General features: G+C 42.8%; 1 protein-coding gene across 2 annotated transcripts in view; it reads left to right on the plus strand.

The window, feature by feature from the left end:
• LOC139750162 (uncharacterized) overlaps window positions 1–20,469 on the plus strand; it is a 54,263-nt gene extending 33,794 nt beyond the window's left edge. The window contains exons 2-10 of one of the 2 annotated variants that reach the window (XM_071664506.1): window positions 3,241–3,322; window positions 3,999–4,176; window positions 5,235–5,425; window positions 12,444–12,644; window positions 12,859–13,018; window positions 13,271–13,350; window positions 13,766–13,933; window positions 15,326–15,542; window positions 19,363–20,469. In XM_071664506.1, coding sequence (XP_071520607.1) covers window positions 3,241–3,322; window positions 3,999–4,176; window positions 5,235–5,425; window positions 12,444–12,644; window positions 12,859–13,018; window positions 13,271–13,350; window positions 13,766–13,933; window positions 15,326–15,542; window positions 19,363–20,443 — 2,358 coding nt within the window. In that variant the 3' untranslated portion in view covers window positions 20,444–20,469. The remainder of the gene's footprint in view (window positions 1–3,240; window positions 3,323–3,998; window positions 4,177–5,234; window positions 5,426–12,443; window positions 12,645–12,858; window positions 13,019–13,270; window positions 13,351–13,765; window positions 13,934–15,325; window positions 15,543–19,362) is intronic. The other variant, XM_071664507.1, reaches the window with a different exon arrangement.
• The last annotated feature ends 1,730 nt before the right edge of the window (window positions 20,470–22,199 follow it).

The following is a 22,199-nucleotide window of genomic DNA, read 5'->3' on the forward strand; positions in this document are numbered from 1 at the left end:
CAAACACGTGTCTTGATCAATGATACAAACACGTGTCTTGATCAATGATACAAACACGTGTCTTGATCAATGATACAAACACGTGTCTTGATCAATGATACAAACACGTGTCTTGATCAATGATACAAACACGTGTCTTGATCAATGATACAAACACGTGTCTTGATCAATGATACAAACACGTGTCTTGATCAATGATACAAACACGTGTCTTGATCAATGATACAAACACGTGTCTTGATCAATGATGCAAACACGTGTCTTGATCAATGATGCAAACACGTGTCTTGATCAATGATACAAACACATGTCTTGATCAATGATACAAACGCGTATCTTCATCAATTTCGTGAATGTAATTCACTAGATTTGGAAGATTGTGTCTGAGTGATACAGACGAACGCACACTGCACTGCAAGCACAAACATCCGGTCATTCGAAGTAATAACAGTTTATAAGCGTTACGGTGTAATGCAGCCAAGAGTATCAAACATGCCGAGTTTAATTAACATAGCATCAAGGCTATTCTCCAAACCAGAAATTATGCAAAGCTATTTCAACCAACCAAAATTCACTTTAATTAAGTAAACGTCCGCCGGAAATCTGCGCGTGGGAGTCGACCACAGCTGGTGATGATAGCGACCAGCCACGAGCCGCATCTCTGCCGCGCTCATCACCTGGTGTTGTCATTCTATGCTATTCGGTCATCTTTATTCGCGTTTCCTCCATCTATGCTTGTTCTGTGTATGAAAATGTAATTAAAATGTAGAATAACTTGGGTGAGCTCAGGAAAATGATTCATTGGTATTGATAACACAAGACATGGTGAACACTAATGACGTTACTGTTCAGCGTGGATGGATGGGTGGTTCAGTCACCCACTATTATGTCTGAATCATCGCTCTTCGAAATCGTTGACAAATATTGGCAACGTTTTGTCTATCCTCTCCATCGATGGAAAAATTTTTATACGATGGTATGTGAGGCGTGAGAGAGATTTATCGTCCCGTATATTGTACACTGACTCGTGGGTCACCGTATACGCCGGCCTGCTCGCCCAACCCACGCTTTCCATGTACGTAACCCACACACCACCACCCCTGGTACGTAACGCCACACACCACCACCCCTGGTACGTAACCCACACACCACCACCCCTGGTACGTAACGCCACACATCACCACCCCTGGTACGTAACGCCACACATCACCACCCCTGGTACGTAACCCACACACCACCACCCCTGGTACGTAACGCCACACATCACCACCCCTGGTACGTAACCCACACACCACCACCCCTGGTACGTAACGCCACACATCACCACCCCTGGTACGTACCGCCACACATCACCACCCCTGGACCGCCCGTGTTATTACTTAGTTTGGCTTTTGAGTGAACAATAACTGATGCTGTATAAAGGACCAGTCAACAGTCTTCCAGGACCGCATCACCAGTCAACAGCGGAAATAAACAATAACATGCAGGAAGTTTTCCACATTCATACATCATTTCTTCATTAATCAAGAATGTTCAAAATCTCCATAAACTTCCCTGCAGCGACACTGTTGACGACCAAGCAGAGGAACACGGTCAGGTACTGTTGTTCATCTTGAGCCAATGGTCTCCTACCAGCACCTGTTCTTTTATTGCATTAGGCATCACTCTCACAACTGGCGCATCACAGGACAGGATAATTGTAAGACAAAATCATATCACCCAGTGCAGTCTGGACACGCTTTGGAAATATATGTTTATGCTCAGAATGTCGAGCGGAATTGGATCACCGTCACCCGGAAGCTTGACCGGCATCAGCCACTCTGTTGCTTCATTACGATTACACCCAAGCTGTGTTGCTCCCACAACTGGAGAATCAGAGGTCAAGGCGGAGATGCAGTTATGCCTGGGTAGTGTGTCTAGTGCACGTTGTCTGTGGCTGATTCAGTTGTTGGAGGCAACTGAAAATTATGGAACTAATGTTGCTTTGGGATTCACCATCTTTGAGACCCTATAGCTTCCTAACCTGCAGTGGTAGCAGATGTGTCGTCACTGTGATCACGTGAGTCATAAGCAACAAATAATCGAGCAGACTCGGTAAGGCCACAGACCATATCTAATGCAAGATATCCACTGTGGCTCACAGTGAGCTTAGACTGAAGCATCTTTAAAAATATATTTTCTGATGTCCTATGTATGTGGGAAGCTGTGTCACGCCTGTTGAGTGAATGTGGCGGGAGTGTCGTTCTATGATATAGCAGTATTATGCTCCGGCTATCTTGATGTTCACAACAGTACTGACGTCAGCTGGACCATAACCATGCGTTATAGAGGATTTTTTTGAGAGCACGAGTTAACAAGTACAACAGCGACGTCAGTGTAATCACTCACCACTGTTGGCGGCTGGTCGCTGCCATCATGAGAGCAGACCGTCATGTACGAGTGTCGTCAGGCACTCGACAGATACTCGGTCTTATATGGAGGACTGGTGTCTTGAGATTTAGGTGAAGACGTCTGCTGGTACGACTGCTGACTATTGCTGAACATACCGCTTTCTTGTTGATATGTGTCACACGCAGGTACACACAGTTGGTCTGCTTGCTGAGGGAGTTAGAACATTATCGACCTAGTCTTGCACTGTTGCTTTTGATGTTGTAGACAATGTCTTGCTGTGTTTCTTTTGATGATTATCCAGAGGAGTGCATATCCATCGATCACGGTCACCTCAGGGTCCTAGATCTGTCTTTCGGATTGTTAGGCCAAAAAGCTTAATACCCAAGTTATGTATCGAAACTCTCTTCCTGCTGTTACCATAGACATTCACGTCAGCATTTTGATTAACTTGGAAAGATGACACTTTGACGAAACGAACTGTGAGGAGGGTCATAATCCTCGTCTGTGTTTCCCTCAGCAACTTAGTTTCAACAATGAATATAAATCTGGTGAATTTTCATTATCAGTGTTGTCACTTTACTGTCTGACGATTTCAATACATAAAACCATATTAAAGTCTTAGTATGCATGGACAATGCACAAAAATTTTTTTGTCATCTATGTATGATATCAATACATAATTATTAATCTAAGTACCAGAACATTTATCTTACCACACACAAGGACGTGGAGAACCCCGTCTAAAGTTCATAAAATGCCAAAACACAATTCTTGTTGACTGTTACTTCTGTTACCTTCCTACTCCCCTCATTGCTTCTGTCGATCGCTGATTCTGTTGCCATTCTACAGGTGATGGGACGGGGTTTGTGGCCACTACCTGATCTGACAATTGTAGCATCCATCCTCATGACGGCTCCTCTACAAGTGATGTGTAAGTAACCCAAGCGTGGTCAACCACGACACTTCCAGCTGGTTAATGAGCAAACAACCCCCCAAAGATGTTTCCTTAACAAAACACGTACTGAGACTTCAATATCAGTTATTCATTATTTGAAAATTCCTTATTCAGAGTACTGCCATATGTGTGATCATATCTACCGAGGAGTAAAATAATTATGTAAGCGTCTAAAGTAACAAAGAAGAAACTTTATTTTGAAAGAAACGCAACTTTTAAACATGTTAAAGAGAATGGCTATCACTCCCAGCAGCACACAATCATACACATAACAGAATCATATAGAAAATATACACAATACCTCATCCTCTCCAATCTTACTGACAATCTTGATGAACAGCTGATGTTCAGAGCTGACTACATGATGAGAATCTTTACTGATGTCTCAGAAGTGTCAGCCATTAGTGGCACTCACCGGCACCCACGGATCACCCCGTTGGAAGATTGCCTTCCAATTGTAATTACCAATAGTCGAGTTGTTTACTTATTACTATATCGCAGTATCTTTGCTGTTATGGTCATAGGTATATCTTGGTCGGCCGAGATTTATCTGCAGACGCTACACATCTATCAGTTCGCGTTTGACCACCTCACTTGCTCTGTGCATCTGTGTAAGTCTTTCTCTGAGTTCTCCCCCCCATGTCGTCCCCAGGTAGCTGCTACTACCACTTCGATTCCCGGGTCTCTTCGTCGGGTAACTTTTCTTCACCGGGATGGCCGAAGCAGTACCCGCCAGGTTTACGATGCACCTACGTCTTTCAGGGTCAGATGTTCCAGGCTGTCAAGATTACTTTCCAGTCTTTCCACCTTGAAGAACCATACGTAGCAGGGTGAGTCTGGTGGTAATTTGGTGGCTGGGGTGAGGGTTGGGATGGATGGGTTGACTGGTGAAAGTAGATGGGATGGCCAGGTTAGTGACTGGAATCTATTTCATTATCCACTGAACTCTTTCATGTTAACCTTGGTTGTTGATACAGAACTATACCGCATTGTGAAGATGTTCATACTAGCGAGTTACAGAGGTCCAGTCAGTGAGCTGTTGTCTTATTAGGGAGTTACTAAGGTTCAGTCAGTAAGCAGTTGTTTTTCTAGCGAGTTACAGAGGGTCAGTCAGTAAGTTTAGTATGTAAAGTTTCTTGCTATGATCCTAACACTGTTTGCTTGTTAAGAGGCGACCATACTCTGAACACAAGGTCTCACATATGTGGTAGCTGACAACATCTCTCACGTCTGTCTCTCCTGTGGCGTCTGATGCTGTTTTCCGAACTTCTTGTATTTATAACTTTGATTATATTTCTACAACAGATTACGTTTTCTCTACACGAATTTATGAACCTCACATGAGTTTACCGGAAATTTGGTTTAGCAGGAATTGCCATGCTTCTCCTGCATGTGGTTACACAACAAATAAAATCTTACGTTTAACAAGACTGCATCATCGTCAGTGAACGAAACGGAATGAAGTCTCATTGTGGAAATTCTCTCTCCAAAAAAATCCACTGATTCTTTGCTCCTGATTGGAGTACAGACTTGAAGCAGCAGGAGGTCTATAAAAGAAGTCCTAGAACTTCATAAACATTTAACTAATTTTCCTGTCGCCGCAGTTTCCCAGGAATAACATTATGGTACGAGTAGTTCAGTAACTTCAAGTTATCTGTTCATCTTTGTTCACTGTGGACGCTTGGTGGTGGTGGTGGTGGTGTGTGTGTGTGTGTGTGTGTGGGGGGGGGGGGGCAGTATTAGCGATTAGGTAGATATTGGTCATGTCAGGTAAGGGTATAGGAGCAGCCTGGACGCCTGCTATCACCCTGGTGAACAAGCTGAACATTAACGTGTGAACATTACATGTTGTCACTGTCAGTAGGAGTGACGGTACGGCTTTGGGCAGGTGTGTGGCGGACTACCTGGACGTCAGCAGTGTGGACATGGCCGGTATGCAGGAGTTCGTGGGGCGATACTGCGGCCGGGGAGTGACCAACCCACTCCTCACCCTTCATCCTCGTCTCGATATCCTTTTCAGAACCAACCTCGCCCTCCAAGCCCAAGGTTTCAACGCCCATTACATCTTCCTCCACGAAGGTGAGTAAATCGGTCACAGTGTGGCGCTATTCGTTCCCTGGTCACGTTGGTTATTATCTGTTAAGTCATACAAGGGATATCAAGAGCAGGAAATGTGTGCCGCACTAATACGCTCCACACAGGCAATGATGGTAACCGCGAGGGTCTGGTTCTGTGGCTGGTTTATTGTTGGGTGGGGGGGGGCTAGGGACAAACAGACCTTTCTTCTCTGGTTTGGACACGTAGAGAAAAAGAGTGAGGAAAGGTTGACAAAGAGATATATGTATCAGAAGTGGAGAGAACAAGGAGAAGCGGGAGACCAAATTGGAGGTTGAAGGATGGAGCGAAAAAAGATTTTGAGCGATCGGTGCCTGAACGGACAGGAGGGTGAGAGGCGTGCAAGGAAAAGAGTGAATTGGAACGATGTAGTATACCGGGGTCGACTTGCTGCTAATGGACTGAACCAGGGCATGTGAAACGTCTGGAATAAACCATGGAAAGGTCTGTGGGATAATACAACTGCCTAAAGATACGTTATTATCCCAACTGGTGAACAAAGCTCACTGGAAAGCTATGAAGACATTTTATGTTTTTTTCTTAACACAAATGTGACACATAAGGATAGGAATAAATGTTTAATGTTGCCCTATTCCCCCAACTTAGCTATTCTAAGACACTTTCGAAAAAAACACTGCTTATAATGTTGCTTTCCAGTACAATAACACCAAGAGTAATACCTTAATAAATAGAAGGCCAAATCATGCAACAATCGGAAGTGTTTACGTCGTCAAATGCAAGGCATGTAAATATAATCATACATGCCAGACAGGTAAAACGGTAACGGAGAGGTGATATTGGCACCGGCATTCAGTAAGCAGGGACGACCACAAAAGAGCGATCGCTACACATTGTCATGAAAATGATCACCCTGGCCATTGATCTTGAAAATCTCGTTATGTTATACCCCTATGCTGATCATGCCACACGCAACGTAATTGAATCTGTCTGAATTGCTAATACTAAGAACGTTAATTTGACCTAAGGCAACTTTAAAGCCCATCCTAGCATTAACCAAATTATCATCAGAGAATTGACAAGACACGAAAACATAAAGAAGTTCAAGACACACCCAGCTATCCAGGTCAACCCCGCTGCATGACCCCCTCCACCCTTAATCTCTGAACTGTATGCAACTGACCCACCCAATATAAATATATATATATATATATATATATATATATATATATATATATATATATATATATATATATTTTTTTTTTCTTTGCTGTCGCTGTCTCCCGCGTTTGCGAGGTAGCGCAAGGAAACTGACGAAAGAAATGGCCCAACCCACCCCCATACACATGTATATACATACGTCCACACACGCAAATATACATACCTACACAGCTTTCCATGGTTTACCCCAGACGCTTCACATGCCTTGATTCAATCCACTGACAGCACGTCAACCCCGGTATACCACATCGCTCCAATTCACTCTATTCCTTGCCCTCCTTTCACCCTCCTGCATGTTCAGGCCCCGATCACACAAAATCTTTTTCACTCCATCTTTCCACCTCCAATTTGGTCTCCCTCTTCTCCTCGTTCCCTCCACCTTCGACACATATATCCTCTTGGTCAATCTTTCCTCACTCATTCTCTCCATGTGCCCAAACCATTTCAAAACACCCTCTTCTGCTCTCTCAACCACGCTCTTTTTATTTCCACACATCTCTCTAACCCTTACGTTACTTACTCGATCAAACCACCTCGCACCACACATTGGCCTCAAACATCTCATTTCCAGCACCTCCATCCTCCTGCGCACAACTCTATCCATAGCCCACGCCTCGCAACCATACAACATTGTTGGAACCACTATTCCTTCAAACATACCCATTTTTGCTTTCCGAGATAATGTTCTCGACTTCCACACATTCTTCAAGGCTCCCAGGATTTTCGCCCCCTCCCCCACCCTATGATCCACTTCCGCTTCCATGGTTCCATCCGCTGCCAGATCCACTCCCAGATATCTAAAACACTTCACTTCCTCCAGTTTTTCTCCATTCAAACTCACCTCCCAATTGACTTGACCCTCAACCCTGCTGTACCTAATAACCTTGCTCATATTCACATTTACTCTTAACTTTCTTCTTTCACACACTTTACCAAACTCAGTCACCAGCTTCTGCAGTTTCTCACATGAATCAGCCACCAGCGCTGTATCATCAGCGAACAACAACTGACTCACTTCCCAAGCTCTCTCATCCCCAACAGACTTCATACTTGCCCCTCTTTCCAAAACTCTTGCATTCACCTCCCTAACAACCCCATCCATAAACAAATTAAACAACCATGGAGACATCACACACACACACACACACACACACACACACATATATATATATATATATATATATATATATATATATATATTGGGTGGGTCAGTTCTTAGTATTAGCAATTCAGACATTCAATGACGTTGCGTGAGTCATGATCAGCATAGGGGTATAACATAACGAGATTTTCAAGATCAATGGCCGGGGTGATCATTTTCATGACAATGTGTAGCGATCGCTCTTTTGTGGTCGTCCCTGCTTACTGAATGCCGGTGCCAATATCACCTCTCCGTTACCGTTTTACCTGTCTGGCATGTATGATTATATTTACATGCCTTGCATTTGACGACGTAAACACTTCCGATTGTTGCATGATTTGGCCTTCTATTTATTAAGGTCTTACTGTATTTGCAGTCCAGAGTTTATTGATGGTGAGTTTGAGAAGATATATTCTATTGGATCTAAGTTCAAGTACCCTAGATCTTTCATTGATAAATCCCTTAAGTTAGCAAAGAAATCATTTTATAGAGTTGAGCCCAAACCTCCCATTAACACCAAGAATCTTTTAGTTCTCCCTTTTAATAATAATTTCACTTTGCTTCCCATGTTTCTTAAGTCCTTTAATGCAAATGTTGCCTTTAGCAACAATAATACTACAAAGAATATCTTAATCAGGAATTCCCCAGAAAATTCTCTTGGGTGCATCTATAAAGTGCCTTGTGGAAACTGTGATAAATTTTATATTGGTCAGACTGGTTAGGATCTTTCTGTTAGACTTAAGCAACTTAAATATAGTATAAGAACGGGACAAGAATCAAATGCCTTGTTTAATCACGTTAAAGACTATGATCATTGTATTGACTGGAGTAACGCCATCTCAGTTATTAACTCTAACTCTATTACCAAGAGAAATATCATTGAATCTTCTATTATTAAATACACAAAGAATTATAATCTTTATATTAGTGATGGTCTATACAAATTAGATAACTTTATTGTTGATAAAATTTGTAAAATGATAAGTTTATGAACGCTCGTTGTATGTTTTGGACAATCACATGTTTACCAAATGGCGTCCTAGCTTCGTCTCTTCGTTGTATATCAACTGACTTATATTTCTCTCTTGTGTCTCCCCTGATGATGTGATTATTGCACGAAAGTGCACTTGGGAACTTATCGTGTTTCATTGTCCCCGTGGACTCATAGGAATATCTTGATCACGCGCAAAACTGTGATCCTTTCCAATATATATATATATATATATATATATATATATATATATATATATATATATATATATATACATACATATATATATATATATATATATATATATATATATATATATATATATGATACAGCGCTGGTGGCTGATTCGGGTGAGAAACTGTAGAAGCTGGTGACTGAGTTTGGCAAAGTGCGTGAAAGAAGAAAGCTGAGAGTAAATATGAATAAGAGCAAGGGTATTAGGTACAGTAGGGTTGAGGGACAAGTCAATTGGGAGGTAAGTTTGAGTGGAGAAAAACTGGAGAAAGTGAAGTGTTTTAGATATCTTAGAGTGGATTTGGCAGCGGATGGAATCATGGATGCGGAAGTGAATCATAGGGTGGGGGAGGGGGCGAAAGTTCTGGGAGCGTTGAAGAATGTGTGGAAGTCGAGAATGTTATCTTGCGAAGCAGAAATTAATTGATTAAAGGAATAGTGGTTCCAACAATGATATATGGTTGCGAGGCGTGGGCTATAGATAGAGTTGTGCGGAGGAGGGTGGATGTGCTGGAAATGAGATGTTTGAGGACAATATGTGGTGTGAGGTGGTTTGATCGAGTAAGTAATGAAAGGGTAAGAGAGTTGTGTGGTAATAGAGTGTAGTTGAGAGAGCAGAAGAGGGTGTTTTGAAATGGTTTGGTCATATGGAGAGAATGAGTGAGGAAGGATTGACAAAGAGGACATATGTGTCAGAGATGGAGGGAACGAGAAATGGGAGACCAAATGGGAGGTGGAAAGATGGAGTGAAAAAGATTTTGAGCGATCGGGGCCTGAACATGCAGGAGGGTGAAAGGCGTGCAAGGAATAGAGTAAATTGGAACGATGTGGTATACCGGGGTCGATGTGCTGTCAATGGATTGAACCAGGGCATGTGAAGCGTCTGGGGTAAACCATGAAAAGTTTTGTGGGGCCTGGATGTAGGAAGGGAGCTGTGGTTTCGGTGCATTATACATGACAGCTAGAGATTGAGTGTGAACGAATGTGGCCTTCGTTGTCTTTTCCTAGAGCTACCTCGCGCACATGAGGGGGGAGGGAGTTGTTATTTCATGTGTGGCGGGGTGGCGACGGGAATGAATAAGGGCAGACAGTATGAATTATGTCCATGTGTATATATGTATATATCTGTGTTTGTATATAAATGTATACGTTGAAATGTATAGATATGTATATGTGCGTGTGTGGACGTGTATGTATATACATGTGTCTGTGTGTGGGTTGGGCCATTCTTTCGTCTGTTTCCTTGCGCTACCTCGCTAAGGCGGGAGACAGCGACAAAGTATGATAATATATATATGAATATATATATATATATATATATATATATATATATATATATATATATATATATATATATATTATATATATATGTGTGTGTATATATACATATATATTGGGTGGGTCAGTTGCATACAGCTTCAGAGATCACTCATATATTCACAGCGAAAGACCATCTCACTAAGATATCAAACTTTTTTTTTTTTTTTAGTCGATTTTACCTTTAACCTCCTCGCCTAATCCCATCACCATAAGGACCCAAAATTCTATCTAACTTGTTCTTTGATTCAATCAACAGAACAACATTATCTGCTGACCACAACTGCCGTAGTTTGCAAACAGTTCTACTATGCTTAAGTGGTGCACAACTATCACCGATCTCGCTCTCAATTTACCCAATGAGCCATCCATGACAATGTCAGATAACTATTCGACATCAAAGAACCCCTTACCCCATCCCACATTCACGTCTCGTCATTCAGTCATGCCAACAATCAGGCATTCACCAGATCTATTTCCATTATAAAAGCTTTTAACGGTATTCAGAAACCTTCCATACACCGGATTGGGTTCCCAATCCTAAGTGATGGAATCTTGATGCCAGTGACATTTTTCCGAGGCTGTCGGTACGTGTCTGTTCTGATGCCAGTATCGACAGGTCTTCTGTGTCAGTGTATATTTTGAAAATCTTATCAAGACTGAGTTGTCTTGCTGTATTCATTAACCAAAGTTCCCTCAGTTACCATAATCTGCGGTTTTGATAGACACTTAATCATGAATATGCCTTTTCTGTGGGGTAGCAGTAACATTGTGAATTTGAAATAAGTCGTCATAGAAAATTTCGGTTGGGAACCATTGTTACAGAAGGTCAGAGCTTCCCACATTTTTTCCTGTATTCATAACTGCTGCATGCACTTTGAAAAGCTTTTCATGATACACGCGTAAGTGGTTTATAGGCTTACTACCCCTTACATCCACCATTTCCTTTGTCTACAAGATTCTCAGTAATTCTTTCAACTCGATCCATTACATCCCTAACTTAACCAAGCTAACTCCACCAAGAAGACGTATTTCTTCTTGACATAATTCTAGAATTATCAAACTTGATGCAGCAAGTCAACCGTTGTCTTCGTGTGGTAATCAGGAACACCATCATTTCTCACACTGAGCCACACACACTGAGCAACGGTCGCCCCTTCGCCCCTAACGACCTATATCAGTTTTATTCATTTATTTTCGTGCATTATTGCTCCTCTTCTCTTGTTCTAGTCTTGTCTTCTTTTTTTTCATACCTTTTCTTCTGCGCCCTCGTAGTCTTTGAACCTCCTGTATCTGTCCCAACGTCTCTTGTAAGCATCGTCACAGGTTAGTTCTTTAAAGCATGGCGGACTACAGCCAACAGGGCGACGGGCAAATGTTTGAAGAGGGTTTTAGCTTCTCTTTCCCTGTCTTAAATATCAGTAACCTTGATGTTTTCATTCACATCTTATATTCACTAGCCTGAGGAAGGACCTGCAGGCGACACCGTAAGGCTTGCCGCGCCAGTTTAGCTCGCTTGGCTATCTTCTGTGAAGGAAACCAATAAGAAATGTTAGCGAATGGCTTAGTTATGTGTAATAATAAGATAAAAGAATTCTAAGGTCTCACTTCTCAGATATCAACAAATTTTAAAACAATTCCATATAAGCATGTCCTATCTCAACATAAACATGTTCTATCTCAATGTTTTAAGATTTTCAGACTCAGAATTTCAGAACCTTTGATTAATATAATGTAGAAATTTGACACTTATTTCCCCCAAACACCACTGCTGGTTAGTGGCCATTGTCCTGTTGCTTGTTTGTCTTACTGCGTCAAAGACTTGTGGGGACCTTCCTTGCCCGTTCCCGGGGACTCTGCTTCTAAGTGTTTTTTTTTTTTTTTGTAAATTTTTGTGGCAGTCACCGAAGCAGCATCTTTAGCAGCGTCTGTGGCAGTCGCTGTGACAGCCTCTGTGGCAGCGTCTGTAACAGCGTCTGTGGCAGCCTCTACCAATGCTCAACATCAAAGCGTGGTGCAGTCGGTCTCTTTCGATAACTCAGTAACATTCCTGTGTCACATAGCAAGTGGACTACCTGTGTCATTGTGGCGAGCTGTTGACCCACCTGTCACGATCCCAGAGTCGGTGAGGCCCACGTTGACGGTGGCAGCGGGGAGTGGAACGTGCGGCGGTCTGGTGGATGGTCCTGGGGGAAGTCTTGTTTCCCCGGGATTCCCTCGAGCCTTTCCTGGTGATTTGTCCTGTACGTGGCTCCTGCGGGCACGTCCTCACTATCACGTGTACTTGCGCGTGCATCAGCTCCAGCTTCAAGGCAGCATAGGTGAGGCAGTGTTCCTCTGGGCCACTGTAAGGTGAGGCCACCCGCTGAATCCTTTCCAATGTACTGTGAACATAATACAGGAGGAAGGACTGTTGTGCTTCATGACTATACTTTGTGATAAGACGAAATCTCACATGAAGAACCACTTTTTCTTTTATTTTATGAAAGTCGCTTAAGTGAATATAACTGACATAAAACATTTCTTTCTTGGAAGCTAATTGCCGACGGGCCAAGTTAGCCATTCACGACGGATATCGACCACTGGAAAGGCAACGAGATAGTCTCATGTCGTTTTGTGGTGACCTGCACTACTACCGTAATCAGGCCGACAGGGAGGTCCTCAGCCAGTGGAACAGGCTGGTCGTCACGTTCAGGTACGTCAAAGTTAACCTTAATTTTGGTTTTGATCTTCCAGCACTGAGGCTTGTCCCACAAGCGGGTCCGGGAACTCCGCTCGAGCTTTACATCCTCTTTGATTATCTTTTCTTTTTGTTTCGAGACTTTTCAATTCATTTTTCCCTTTTGTACACATATGTAGAATATAATATTCAGCTTATAATGGGCTTCTCAGTAACAAACCTGACGACTGTAAGTTAATAGACTCATTAAAACCGTCTTGTTGGCAGGACGAGCCAACCGTCAGACAACACTACAAAGTTTGCTGGATTCCACCTTCTCTGGACGGAAGTGTTGCTCACAACTCAGGGTAAGATATCTCGTCAGCTTATGTGTGTCGTCGCAGTCATATCATACCTGCTATTGCATGATATAATACCACAAAGCTATAATCATCCATTGGAATTCAAAGATTATGATTTTGTCATTTCGAAGTAGTTTTGTGCCCCGACCTACGACTTACGAACAACATGCAGACCACAACTATTGTTTAGCGTTAGATGGACGTATAATGATACCTTACCAACTACGTCACTTTATGTAATAATCTTACATATTCTCACTTTCGATGAATGCGTTGCCTTAAATTTTTTCTTGAAGTTCATCTGTTTCCCTATGATGAATTTCTTTCTCTTTCCATAATTTTTCCCTCAGAGAGATAGGAAGCCAGGATCGTTATCAGTAGAATAATCTTCTCTTCTCTTTCATGAGTCTTCCATTCCCAGCCAACTGCAGCAGTCGAAGAGGCTTTTGGTGTTCTCGGTCTACGTACTGCGTGGGCGTGACCATGGGCGGCCGATGCATCACAACTGCCAACTTCTGCATCCATCCCAGCCTCGTCTGCGACACTCAGCCCAACTGCTCCGCTGGAGACCATTCTGACGAAGCTGACTGTCAGTACTATTTTCATAATTATATGATATGTCTTTTGATAAACCTCTCTCACCCGTAATATATCTAATTTCAAAGGGTGGGGGAGGGAGCGAAGGTTCTGGGAGCGATGAAGAATATGTGGAAAGAAAGAACGTTATCTCGGAGAGCAAAATTGGGTATGTTTGAAGAGATGGTGGTTCCAACAATGTTATATGGTTGAGGCATGTGCTATAGATAGGGCTGTGCGGAGGTGGGTGGATGTGTTGAAAATGAAATGTCTGAGGACAATATGTGGTGTGAGGTGGTTTGATCAAGTAATGAAAGGGTAAGAGAGATGTGTGGTAATGATAAGTGCGGTTGAGAAAGCAGAAGAGGGTGTGTTGAAATGGTTTGGTCACATGGAGAGAATGAGTGAGGAAAGATTGACAAAGAGGATATATGTGTCAGAGATGGAGGAAATGAGAAGCGGGATACCAAATTGGAGGTGGAAGGATGGAGTAAAAGAGATTTTGAGCGATCGGAGCCTGAACATGCAGGAGGGTGAAAGGAGTGCAAGGAATAGAGTGAATTGGAACGATGTGGTATACCGGGGTCTACGTGCTGTCAGTGGATTGAACCAGGGCATGTAAAGCGTCTGGGGTAAACCATGGAAAGGTGTGTGGGGCCTGGATGTGGAAAGGGAGCTGTGGCTTCGGTGCATTACGCATGACAGCTAGAGACTGAGTGTGAACGAATGTAGCCTTTGTTGTCTTTTCCTGGCGCTACCTCGCTGGAAGGGGGTTGGGGGGATAATGTTTCCTGTGTGGCAGGGTGGCGACGACAATGGATGAAGGCAGCAAATATGAATGGGTACATATGTATGTATGCGGGAAGCGGCGACTGGATGTAATAATGTATCATAATACCCTCCAACAGCCAGTATTCGACCTAGGACCTTTCGCGTGGTAGTCAAAAACGCTAATAGCTAGACTATGATTGCTCCTAATAGGGAAGTGACAATTTGATTACAAGAAATTGAATATCCGACGTCTCACATCCATGATCACCGGGGTCTACAGCGGTCATTTCCCATCAGGCTCACTTTACCAGCATCAAACATTTTACAGAACCTTACTGCACAAACGAATCTATAAACTGCGTAAATGCATGAATGAGAAACAAAATGTGGGAATAAGCATTCCAAAAAGTTGTTAGCAGAGCTCTTATAATGTTAACGCATTTTTCATTGCGTCTTCAGATGTAATTCCGACACTAAATCAATATTTCAAATGAGTTATTTTGTTTTAAGGAATTACATTGCTTCACATAATGTGGCAGGCTATTATAGCATTCTTTCTGATGTACAACGACTCAGCTGGTGAAACACTAATGTCATGACCCACATAAGCCAGAGCAGACCTCCTCCACCGCAGGTGGGGGAACGGTGGCCGTCGCAGTGCCGGCCGGGACGTGTGGGGCTTTGGCGGCGGTGGTGGGCCTGGCCCTCCTGTGGCTTACATGGAGACGTCGCAGGTCGTCCCTCACCTCCGCCTGCACCTCCAGCACCCTTGTTCCCTCCTCCTGCACTTCCGACACCCTCCTCACCTCGCCCACAGTCTTCGCTACAACTCTGGCCAGCAGTGTGTCCGGGTGAGACTACTTCCTTGGTCGGTAAAGATTATGGTCAAGTTACTGAGGTTAAAGCTGAGGCTTCCTCATGAAACTCTCCCGCACTAACCTGGGTCCTATCTTAGGTGACCTAACCTGACTCACCAGGGAGAATTTTCGATTTGAATTAATGGATGACAACATGAAGTCATCGCAGACAGATTTTCATCACTAACGTTCCAAGACTGACTAGCTTCGTAAAGGTTTCGTGTCGAAATTACCAGTGTTAACCTCAATACCATTTTCGTAGATTTACCCTCTATGTCAATGTTATATATCAGTATTATATGAGTTTCATGATAGATCGGTGTAGCATAAGAACACAAATGTATAAATCTAATGCACACAAAGGAGTGATGAGGGATGCTTCCTCAGCAACATATGAAAATACTCATACATAGCTATGTGAACTGGGGATCAGATCATACCGGTCTGACCAATGTAGTCACCAATATGGTCACCAGTATGATCACCAACATGGTCACCAACATGATCACCAACATGGTCACCAACATGGTCACCAATATAGTCACCAACATGGTCACCAACATAGTCACCAACATAGTCACCAGACACCTAATGATGATTTGATGGCGATTTGACTTGTAGAGCAGACGACCAGGCGTGAATATCTGTTTACGAGACGGAGGACAACACAGTTATATGTACAGGAAGGTCATTGATAACATGACATGACTAGTTTTAATCGATCTTCCTCAGAAAGGAGACACCTGCGCCTCTGAGGAATCTTTCGTAAGATAAACGGCCACAGTAGAGATCATGGTCATTTCTTCCTTCTGTGGATGATGTACAGTTTTGTTTTCTGTCAGGGAAACGTACCTGTCTAAAAATATTAAAGTTGTTAACAAAGTTCTCACACGATGAATCATAATACCTTTAACTCAAGTTGGGCAGTGATCACGGTGCGGTGTATAGCTTTGTCAACTTGTGTACGAGCATCTCACCTGAGCTGGGAAAAGTAAACCTGGCAAACAATTTTTATTGGTTAAGGAATGAGACACCTTGATTCTCACATACGTTCTCATGATCTTACCATCAGTTATGTACCTTCTTGCCCATATCTTGGTGGCAAACGTTATCATGTAGTTACGCCGCGAGAGAAAAGTGACGATAACTACGTGGGTTCTAATTCTTCTGGCAACAGATGACCGCTGGGAGGAAACTTCCTCAATATGTATGTAGTCTCCTCAGAAACACGTTCAAGATTATACAAGCTCGAACATTCTACCTGAAAATTAGGTTTTGAAAAATTTTGATTAAAACGCTGTCGGTCGGGTAAACAACTTTGTTTATATAGTATCTGTGGTGCTGCTCTTGTGCACGACAGTCTCCAACATTCAGTCCAAACATCTACCAGACTGAGGCTGCCAGTAGAAGGCTCGGTGGCTGCTGCGTCAGATCATACTTGGATGGGAGGTGGGATGGGGCTGAAATCCTGGGGATGTACACCGCTTGTGTGTGATTCCAACTGCTTTATGCAGCATCTTCTGCTCTGTTAAGGTTAACTTCAGTGGGGCTGACTGGCCCTTGGTGCACAAATAGACGCTTGTAGGAAGTTATGCAGGAGCCTCCGGTTGTGACACTGAGGAGTGTAGCTTGGTTCCTCTTGCTAACCAACCGACGCTTAACTTGATCTGATCAGATAGTATGAGGGTTTTCCCACCGATTTTTCAGTCATGAGTTCGCCCATTTCCTCACTGGTTGATTTCAGTTAGAAATGATACTGAGCTCTTTGATGGGCTGTATCTTCCCACCGAGGCTACTCGCAAACCATCATTTCCTTTCAATGACTTTTCTGCTATTCTACTCTCTCATACTTTCTACAGCGTAACGGCAATGAGTAAGATGTGTTCGATCCTGTACATACGGATTTAGACTTTTTTTTTTTTTTTTTTTGCTTTGTCGCTGTCTCCCGCGTTTGCAAGGTAGCGCAAGGAAACAGACGAAAGAAATGGCCCAACCCACTCCCATACACATGTATATACATACACGTCCACACACACAAATATACATACCTACACAGCTTTCCATGGTTTACCTCAGACGCTTCACATGCCCTGATTCAATCCACTGACAGCACGTCAACCCCGGTATACCACATCGATCCAATTCACTCTATTCCTTGCCCTCCTTTCACCCTCCTGCATGTTCAGGCCCCGATCACACAAAATCTTTTTCACTCCATCTTTCCACCTCCAATTTGGTCTCCCACTTCTCCTCGTTCCCTCCACCTCCGACACATATATCCTCTTGGTCAATCTTTCCTCACTCATTCTCTCCATGTGCCCAAACCATTTCAAAACACCCTCTTCTGCGCTCTCAACCACGCTCTTTTTATTTCCACACATCTCCCTTACCCTTACGTTACTTACTCGATCAAACCACCTCACACCACACATTGTCCTCAAACATCTCATTTCCAGCACATCCATCCTCCTGCGCACAACTCTATCCATAGCCCACGCCGCGCAACCATACAACGTTGTTGGAACCACTATTCCTTCAAACATACCCATTTTTGCTTTCCGAGATAATGTTCTCGACTTCCACACATTCTTCAAGGCTCCCAGGATTTTCGCCCCCTCCCCCACCCTATGATCCACTTCCGCTTCCATGGTTCCATCTGCTGCCAGATCCACTCCCACATATCTAAAACACTTTACTTCCTCCAGTTTTTCTCCATTCAAACTTACCTCCCAATTGACTTGACCCTCAACCCTACTGTACCTAATAACCTTGCTCTTATTCACATTTACTCTTAACTTTCTTCTTTCACACACTTTACCAAACTCAGTCACCAGCTTCTGCAGTTTCTCACATGAATCAGCCACCAGCGCTGTATCATCAGCGAACAACAACTGACTCACTTCCCAAGCTCTCTCATCCCCAACAGACTTCATACTTGCCCCTCTTTCCAAAACTCTTGCATTCACCTCCCTAACAACCCCATCCATAAACAAATTAAACAACCATGGAGACATCACACACCCCTGCCGCAAACCTACATTCACTGAGAACCAATCACTTTCCTCTCTTCCTACACGTACACATGCCTTACATCCTCGATAAAAACTTTTCACTGCTTCTAACAACTTGCCTCCCACACCATATATTCTTAATACCTTCCACAGAGCATCTCTATCAACTCTATCATATGCCTTCTCCAGATCCAAAAATTGCTACATACAAATCCATTTGCTTTTCTAAGCATTTCTCACATACATTCTTCAAAGCAAACACCTGATCCACACATCCTGTACCACTTCTGAAACCACACTGCTCTTCCCCAATCTGATGCTCTACATGCCTTCACCCTCTCAATCAATACCCTCCCATATGATTTACCAGGAATACACAACAAACTTATACCTTTGTAATTTGAGCACTCACTCTTATCCCCTTTGCCTTTGTACAATGGCACTATGCACGCATTCCGTCAATCTTCAGGCACCTCACCATGAGTCATACATACATTAAATAACCTTACCAACCAGTCAATAATACAGTCACCCCCTTTTTTGATAAATTCCACTGCAGTACCATCCAAACCTGCTGCCTTGCCGGCTTTCATCTTCCGCAAAGCTTTAGATTTAGACTTATTACATTTAAATATTTCTATAGAGAAGACCAAATCAAGCAACGGTTCGCACTAGGTGACTATATCCCTGGGGGTAGATGGCGGACTTGCCAAGCTAATACTCGGTATCTCTCTAACATTAGTAAGTCAAACACTCGCATTAGGAAAATGATGCACAACATTTGATTTTTTTTTCTTTTGCAGACCTGATCTTGGTGTAGAAGTTAACTTTCTGGAGTCCTCTATGCCAACTCCCCCGCCTCCACCATTCTTAGCTTCATCATTATTGACTCAGAATCCTCCTTTACCATATTCACATAAATCCCTATCTGCCCAGGAGCAGCCCCTACTTTCCTCACTTTTGTCTCTATCTCCACTGCGCTCTCCTTTACACGCTCCCTGTTCAAATTCATCCCCAGATGTTTCTCCTCAGCTGTCATCACCACCACCATTAACATGTCATCTGTCATCACCACCATCCACACCCACTCCACCTCCTCCTCCTCTTTTAGAACCAAGAGATTCATCATGGGTGATGTCTTTTCATATCATATCCTCTGCATCTCCCAAGCATGATGTCACTGCGTTAGATGAGACAACTCAAAGCTCAGCTCCGAATGATACGTCAGCAGCAATTTTCTCAGCTGCAAACTCCATAGAACCTCCAGTGTCTACTTTTGATTCAGGAAGCTCTGGGTATCATGTGTCGTCCCTGCCAAACAATATACTTCCCATGCCAGCCGCATCGACAGTTCAGAACACTAGACAGTCTCCCCTGCTTGAGACGGCCATCATCCCGAGTGTCCTTCATTATGATAATGAGCACAACACATTGATGCCATACAGACCGACATGTTCCCGCCACAGACATTGCTCTCACTGCCCACACTTCACAGAACCTATTTCTTACTGTCATCATCACAGAAAGCCATACGGTCATGTACGTAGTCACAGTCTGCCTAGGCACTGCACTGTGGCACGGCCAGACTGGTCTGGTAGAGATACTTTACACGTTAGCCATCCCTGGCCACTAACGCCTAAGGTTACACGACGTGCATCGTGCATAGGAAGTTGTGGTGATGAAGACGGGAGGGAAAGCCCGGAGGAGCCTGTGTGTCTTCCATGTGTGTCTCCTCCAACACGAAGAGTTGTGAGAGCAGGTCGGGCGATGCTTCACCACCATCACAGTAGAGTGGGCTGGCCAGCGTCTCATTGGTATCCTCATGTGGTGCACTACTGCCGCTCTCGTGGCCATTGTTGCTATAAAAATCATTTTCCTAAGTAAATAATCAATAAATTGTGGTGACATTCTATTTGTGTAATTGTTTCCTTCATGTCGTTTGCTATAGGATATCAGGATATCACAAGTTTTCTTTTTGTTGTAAGTTTTGTTCGAAAAATTAACTTCTAGGTTTATATTATACTTTCAAATCAAAGCAATAAAAGACTATCACAGAATTTGTTTGAAGATATCTGTAGTTTCAGCAACATGTATTAGTCATAAGAACAAAACATGTTGGGATAATGATCTTTCTTGCACAGGATTGACAACTCAACCACCACATCATCAACCAGTACGTAGTACTGCACACCAAGACACGACACGACACCAACACACACACACAGGTACTATCGCTCGTTGTTAGCAGGTTTTGTGGTAGCCAAAATGCCCACTCAAGATGAATTTCATAAAAAAAACAAACACTCACTGCTTACATGTAAGACTTGTACTGACAATTCTTATATATTAGGGTTACCTGAAGGGCCACGTATTGCTTGGGCGTTACTAAGTAGGTTTAGGACTCCAATACCGTCAGTTGAGCTATACACTGAATTCTAAAACATCTAATTTACACTATATACGAGTCTTCTGAAGATATGCTTCTGATTTCAAACGATACTGTGAATTATTCTATTGTCGTTGCTGAATGATGAGAGTTACTGAATGATGTGAGGTACTGAATGATGTGCTACTGGATGATGAGGTACTGGATGATGAGGCACTGGATAATGATGAGGTACTGGATGATGTGAGGTACTGAATGATGTGCTACTGGATGATGAGATACTGGATAATGCGAGTTACTGAATGATGAGGTACTGGATGATGAGGTAATGGATGATGAGGCACTGGATGATGAGGCACTGGATAATGATGAGGTACTGGATGATGTGAGGTACTGAATGATGTGCTACTGGATGATGAGATACTGGATAATGCGAGTTACTGAATGATATGAGGTACTGAATGATGAGGTACTGGATGATGAGGTAATGGATGATGAGGTACTGGATGCGTGATCCTGCTATGTGGTTAACGAGAAAAGGTAAGACGGTTATAACAAAGTTTGTTGTACAGTGAGGAACGGTACAACAAAATAGTACAATAAAGAGAAAATCATAGGTTGGTCAGATCCTATTAATCATAGGCAACGTAAAGATAAATTCTGGTCATCTTTATTATGATAGCACGTTATGGAATAATACAGATATATAAGGAGATCTTTAATGTAGTTTTGTAGGGATATCAATCCTTGAAGGAACTTAAACTAAATATAAAGGGATAAAGGAGTCGTATAACTTTTGGGTGAAAAGTAAATAAACCAGATCATGTTCACTATTATCTTTGTAATCATTTTTTTCCCTGAACAGAAAATCGTTACATGAAGGAAAATGTAAAACAATTTACGTCATGTGGCGATGGATGACTCTTATAAGCGGGCATTACGAGGCGGTGCAACATGAAGACTAGGTAAGAATTTCAGAAAACAAACTAAGGATGGTGAAGAACAAGTGGAAAGATGAATAACTTTCAGCATTGAAAGTTTATTCATCAGCAGTGGTTAAGACATGTGTGCTAAACTTATTGTCTTTGTGAATACGACTTTCAGAAAAACTCCAGTTTGAGATGATAATACTCAGCATTGAACGATTGAAGAAACAGAATTTTGCACTTAAATGACGTCATCATTTGAGCTGCTACTTCGACCAGCCATTGACTCATGCTTTACATGTATCTGGTGAATGATGTATAAAGAGTA

The sequence above is a fragment of the Panulirus ornatus genome, chromosome 9, assembly GCF_036320965.1.
Source record: "Panulirus ornatus isolate Po-2019 chromosome 9, ASM3632096v1, whole genome shotgun sequence".
Classification (NCBI taxonomy): Eukaryota; Metazoa; Arthropoda; class Malacostraca; order Decapoda; family Palinuridae; genus Panulirus; species Panulirus ornatus.